Source organism: Manis javanica, chromosome 17 (assembly GCF_040802235.1).
Source record: "Manis javanica isolate MJ-LG chromosome 17, MJ_LKY, whole genome shotgun sequence".
In the NCBI taxonomy this organism is placed as follows: domain Eukaryota; kingdom Metazoa; phylum Chordata; class Mammalia; order Pholidota; family Manidae; genus Manis; species Manis javanica.
Window position 1 is genome coordinate 2,183,389 of NC_133172.1, and position 6,797 is coordinate 2,190,185.

General features: G+C 48.7%; 1 protein-coding gene across 1 annotated transcript; it reads right to left on the reverse strand.

Annotated features, from left to right (window-relative positions):
- Positions 1-677: 677 nt before the first annotated feature.
- On the reverse strand, positions 678-1,665 carry LOC118973795 (vomeronasal type-1 receptor 1-like). The gene has a single exon (XM_037025707.2). The coding sequence runs from the start codon at positions 1,663-1,665 to the stop codon at positions 760-762; it is 906 nt and encodes a 301-aa protein (XP_036881602.2). The 3' UTR covers positions 678-759.
- Between the last annotated feature and the right edge of the window lie 5,132 nt (positions 1,666-6,797).

Below are 6,797 nucleotides of genomic sequence, written 5' to 3' on the forward strand. Positions count from 1 at the left end.
GATGGAAAATGGAAAATAAGTGTTGGAGAGGATGTGGAGAATCTGACCCCCTTGTGCATTGCTGGTGGGAATGTGAAATGATGCTGCAGCTTTGGAAAAGTTTCTGACTTCTCAAGTGGTTAAACATAGAAGTGCCATCTGACATGGAAATTTCACCCTCTAGGTATATATTCTACAAGAATTCAAGGCAGGGACTTGACAGATGTATGTACATCAATGTTCAGTGCAGGGCTATCTTCAATAGTCAAAGGTGGAAACAACCCAAGTGCTCATGCGCAGATGAATGGATAAACAAAATGTTGTGGAATAGATTACAGCCAAAATCTAGACACATGCTGCAATATGGAATGACCTTGAAAACTATTGCTTACTGAGATAAGGCACGGAAGGACAAGTGCTGTATGATTCTACTGACATGGGGTACCTAGAACTGGCAAGAACTGGGGACTCAAAGAGTTTAGGGGCATCTGAGAAAGAGAGGAAATGGGAGGTACTGTTTTAATGGGTCCACAGTTGCTTGGGGATGATGTAAACCCTTGAGTATAGGCAGCGGTGATGGTCACAGGCACAGGGAATGTGTTTAATGCCAATGATGTGCACTCAGAGATGGTCAAGTCATGACTATGAGGTTATGTATACTTTAAACATGACAAAATCATAAAAATGGTTAACAGGTAAATGATTAGTACATATATAATCATGGATGGTACAGAAGCTGACTTCTATGTATTTAATATTTCAAGAATGACTTCTAGCAATTTAAGAGCAAAGCCTGGGAGTTCTGGGGTCCCTAAGGACCAGCAGGAAGGGGCTCACAGTGGGGAAACACAAAACCAAAACATTACATGTCTGTATCAGCCAGAGCTGAAGGTCTAAAAAGACAGTGATGTAAAAAGTAAAAACCAAATTCATCATGTAGAAGACGACGAAGGTGACCACCAGCATCAGGATAGTGTGGGCGGCTCTGGTCTCTGGGGGGCAGCTGTGGGGGCCCTTGGGGGTGTGAATATGCTGCACCCTCTGGTGATGTCTGCGAAGGAGACCCACCATGGAGCCGCTGGCCCAGACCATGAGGCCAATAAATACGGCATCTGGACATGATAACACGGTGGCAACACCTGCCCTGGGAAATGAAGATGAGCAGAACCACCTGCCCTGTGTGTCGGTATCATTTCCTGTATTCTGTGCATCAGTGATTTTCAAGGCAATATAGGTACTTTTTATGGCAGCAAACACCCAGCAGACACAGCAGGAAGGACCAGGGACCCTGGGGACTATCCTGAGCGCCATCCGCTCGACTCTCCCAGGGATGAGTGTGAGGAACTGGCAGGTGCTCAGGACACAGGTGCAGCACAGGGTGGAGCTGCGAGCCACTCTCTGTGTATAATAAACAACTTTACACCCCAGACTGGACAGGGGGTTGCTCAAAAGAAAAGCCGCCATCGTGTGGGGAATCCCAGAGGAGAGAAGAACCAAGAGGTTGGCCAAGGCCATGTGGGTGAGAACCACGTGTGTGGGTCTCTGCTTGTGGCCACACAAGACTGGGGAGACATTATGGAAAAAGAGGGTGACATTGGCCAGTGTCCCAAATCCAATCTGTAACAGAAAGGTGGTTTTCAGAACCACGTTCCCTGTGGTTCGTAGGGCATCTTTATCAAAAAGCATGGAGAAGGCGTCTGGGAGGCCTGGAGACAGAGGTGGCTGTGCTGGTGGCAACGTCAGCAGCCTTCTTACTAACCAGCATTGGAAAAGGATCTGTTCCCTTTCTTCTCCTGCAAACGGAGACACTTCGTCCTCTGTAGAGATGGCTTTACCTGGAGGACATACACCTGATGCCAGTTAGTATTTACAACATTATTATTTTGTATTTATTTAACTTTATTTTCTGGTTCTCCAGAATGTACAGTCCTTCTAATGAGGAACCGTCTGTGGTGATCCACATGCTGCTGTCCAATAGGTGCTCATAACCAGTCCTGAGTGTGACTGTGCCCCAAGGGACAAGGGCACGTGCTGCTCCCCTGACAGACCCGGGTCACCTGCCTATTATATGGATGGCTCATCTACAACCATGAAATGGAGAGTTCAAAAATATTGCTGACATTGTAATATTATCAAACTAATTTCATTACATACTTTGGAACCATCATCCATAGAGTGAGCAGATACAAAATAAGTTTACAAAATCAGTAGCTGTTTCTGCTATCTGGCTTTTCATGTAATGTGCTCGGAAGTCACCACTACATTCTAACAATAGTTTAACAACGAAAAATCTGAAAATTCTTGGATCCATAAGAGAGTTGAGGACCCCTGGGGCATCACTGCCTTGTTGATGGGAAAGAGGGGAACTGGATAGAGGCCATCAAGGCTTCCTGGATCTGAGACCCTGAGAGACCACCGCCAGAGCTGTGATGGGGGTAGGGAAGCCCACCCTGGAGTCCGCAAAGGGCTGGGGGCTCAGTGTGCAAAGTCTGAGACTGAGATTCTCCAGGGAGACCAAGTAATAAGGGATGAGCTCAATATGTGAGTTTCACCTCCAGGAGCTGCACCAGTTCCCTCAGCAAATACCAGAGAACTTCCCAATTGGGCTTTTTTCACAGTGGGTGAAAGACAATTTTTGAAAACAAGAAAGCACTGAGTTCTTCTCAACAAGGCCTTCCCCCAGGACACTCCTGCCTGGTGCCTAACCCGCTGGGGTGTGATCAGAGCCCAGTGCCCTGGGGAAGGGGACACCCAAGCCCAGACCCTGTAGCCATCCTGCCCTGCCTACAGGGGACAAGGCTGAGAGGTCCCTGTGCAGTTCACAGCCCGGGGGCCCACGCTCCCCAGTCACTGAGGCCTCATCCCAGCAGCACAGTTGGTACCTTCTCCCCACATGTCCCACACATCCAAAAGCACGATGGGAGAAGTTCCTCGACCCTCCACATCAGATCCACCAGGAGTAACAGTGACAAGGCGGACTAAAAGGCACAGTAACAATGGTTTGGAACACGGAGATCGCCTTAGGTTCAGATGTGGAGGAATGTCAGATTATCAGACCAACGTTTAAAGCGCCTGTAACTGAGATGCCATGAGCTCTGATGGGTGAAGCACACAGCACGCGAGAAGGGCTGATAACTGAGCAGAGGAAGGGAAGGCTAACAACCAAGACAAAATGATGGAGAAAACAAAACGCTGTAAGAGAAACCACAGTGCCCTCGATGCACCTGTGAGTGGACTGAAGATGCCTGAGGCACGTACTGCTGAGTGTAAGGACGTGTTGACAGAAACTCCCAAACTGGAAAACAAACAGAAGAGAGATGAGAGAAAACACAGGTCGGAATATCCCCGGACTGTGGGATGAACACCGAGGGGTAACTGCATAGCTGGACTTGCAGAGAAGGAGCAGCAGAGACACACAAGCGCACAGCGACAGCAGATTCCCCCCGGGATGTCAGCACCTAAGCCGAGCCGAGGGACGCCCTGCAAACACCAAGCAGGAGAAATGCAAAGAAAACAGAAACCAACACAAAACAAAACCCCCTCAACTCCCCCCACAGATAACATTGGAACATGGGGGACATCGTGGATTAAAACATTTCTTTAAAATGTAAGAGAAAAAAAACAACTTTCCTACAAAACAGCATGGAGAGGATTTACATCCAATTGCTCCGTGGACACCATGCGAGCAGAGGGGAGTGGAGGAAAATACTAGTGTTGAGAGAAAAATCCCACCGACGTGGTTTCTGGGCCCTGTGACATTACCCATCAGAAGCGAAGGAGAAGGAAAGGCTCAAAGGAAAACGGGTTTGGTGCCCTGGGCCTGCCGCACAGGACGGTGCAGGAAGCCCTTTGGAGCAGGAAGATGCCGTGGGTCAGAGACGGGTCAGAGAAAGGAGGGCGTTGGAAGGGAAAAATGAGTTAAAGTAGAATACTTACATTTCTTACTGTTAATCTTAGTGAGAAGTTGGCTCAAAGTAACACCATCCGCGATGCGTGAGCCTGGATTCCCTGTTTGCTGAGCGTCCTTACCCGCCCTGACGGCCCCAGCGCTGCCTCCCCGCCTTCCCCCGATCAGCCCCTGCTGGACAGACTCCTAGGAATTGTCATTTCTCAGACTCTCTGTACTGCAGTGGCCTGAGCAGCTCCATTATCTCTGGAGTGAACAGTCAGCTCCTCTGTGGGAGCAGAGCTGACTCTCAGCCCCGATTCCACACACCCTCTGGCCTCCGGCCAGGCCCCTGACTCCTGAGAACACAGGTGGCCCCTGCCTATCTCCACGTTGCCCAGCCACCTTCCTCTGGGCTGAGGGTCCCTGGGAAGGGTTTTGGTCACACTGAGGTGGTGCATAATATGGGCACACACATCGCCCACACGCAGGGCTTCATTTTACACCAGCCATTCAGGTAGAAGGCAGACATACACGCATGCCCCGCACAGACCCTGAGCACCGCCCCACAGTCACACGGGCCCCAGCACAGCCAGAGCCAGGGGCCTCCACGGAAGGTGGCCAGTGCCATCCCAGGACCCCACACCCAGGGCCTGCTGCCCAGGGGCCATCTCCACCCACAGTCACGGGGAACAGCATGCGCAGGTCACTCCCCATGTCCTTGGGCAAGTGGGTGCAAACAGTTCTGGAGAAAACGGGGGACTCTGAAGCCCTATCTCCACCCACTTTCCTGAGGACACAGCTGTGCTTCTGCTAAAACACACTGATGGCTGTTGTGTCTGTCCTGTGAGCACCGTTTGCCCCACTAGCCTCCTGTTGTCTCTGGGGTTGTGACTGCAACGTGTGCGTCTTGTGGGGACAGACATTCAGACAGATGTGCTTGGCCCAGGGCACATTCCACCATATTTTCAACTACAGTGAAATTAGTCATTACAGAGTTTATGGGTCAAATTCCTATTTCTCATTAAATAAAAGCCCTGTACATGGCTTATTTCCAACATTCACACCATTTTCAAAATAAACCTCTTCTCATCTCTCTATAACTCTTCATTCTCCGCCTGCCCCTCAGGTTCAGGAAGCACAGAGGCGGTTTCCCAGTTCAAATCCAGAGATAAATACATGAGCAACACTTACGCACAACACAACACACACAGGAACCCCACAGACACCTGGGCAGAAATCCCTGAGATGCTGCATCCCCCAAATGGGATTCCAAACAGGCAAAGTGTGCCCACCATCTCCTGCCCATTCAGGCCAGAAGGGCAGCAGAGTGTCTGGTAGGGGTCTCTGTGCTATCCTGGGACCCCAGGTCAGGCTCTGTGTCCTTCCTGGGGAGACCCCTCCCTGCTGGCTCCCTGACCGCGGGGAGGCACCTACCTGCAGGCTCTGCTCCTGAGCTTCTGCAGGGACGTCACTCAGGAGGGGCCGTACTTATAGGGCAGGGCTCCCGGACCTGACGTCCCCACGGGGGCGCCTTACCACGTCCTGGCTAGTCCTGGAGACACTGCTCGGAGGCTCAGGGCGTCTCCAGCGAGCAGCGAATCCCACCCCGGTGCTGTCACCCTCCAGCCTGGCGGGCGATTAGTGACAAGTGCTGGCAATTACTGAAAAGTCTCCGTGAGCAGCTGAGCAGAGAGAAAGTTTCCCGTTCCCGTGGGGGCATCCGGTCAGGGTGGAAGCGGTAACCGGGTGGCAGACACGCAGTGCACAGGGCCCCCCTCACTGTGTCCTGGGCTTCCCCTCCGGGATCTGTCCCCATCCCAAATGCGATCCACATTTTCTGGTTTTTTAATTGAAGTGTAGTTGATGTAATATTTTTCCAAATTTAGGTGTCCCATGTAATGTTTAATGATATTAATTTCCATGTATTGGTATCTTCTTTAATTTCTCTCATGAGTGTTTTGTACGTTTCAGGGTATAGGTCTTTCACTTTCTTGGTTAGGTTGAATCCTAGGTATTTATTCCTTTTGATGCAATTGTGAATGGAATTATTTTCTGGATTTCTCTTTCTGCTAGTTTATTGTTAGTTTACAGGAATGCAACAGATTTCTGTATACTAATTTTGTATTCTGCAACTTTTCAGAATTCAGTTATTATATCTAGTAGTTTTGGGGTGTATTCTTTAGGGTTTTCTACATAAAATACGTCATCTGCAAACAGTGACAGTTTAACTTCTTCCTAACCAATCTGGATGTCTTTCATTTCTGTGTGTTGTCTTATTGCCGTGGCCAGTACCTCCAGAACTACGTTGAATAAAAGTGGGGAGAGTGTGTATCCTTGCCTTGTTCCCGATCTAAAAGGAAAAAATTTCATATTCTCACCATTAAGTATAATGTTGGCTGTGGGTTTGTCATATATGGCCTTTTTTATATTGAGGTACTTTCCCTCTATAACAATTTTGTTGAGAGTTTTTATCGTGAATGGATGTTGAATTTTGTCGAATGCTTTTTCAGCATCTATGGAGATGATCATGTGGTTTTTGTCCTTCTTTTTGTTGATGTGGTGGGTGATGTTGATGGATTTTCAAATATTGTACCATCCTTGCATCCCTGGAATAAATCCTACTTGATCATGATGGATGTTCTTTTTGATGTATTTTTAATTCAACTTGATAATATTTTGTTGAGTATATTAGCATCTGTGTTTATCAGGGATATTGGTCTGTCATTTTCTTTTACTGTGGTGTCTTGGCCTGGTTTTGATACGGGAGTGATGCTGGCCTCCTAGAAGGAGTTTGGGAGTATCCCCTCCTCCTCTGCTTTCTGAAAACCGTTAAGGAGGATGGGTATTAGGTCTTCACTAAGTGTTTGATGAAATTCAGCAGTGCAGACATCTGTTCCAGGAATTTCGTTCTTAGGTGGTTTTTTGATTA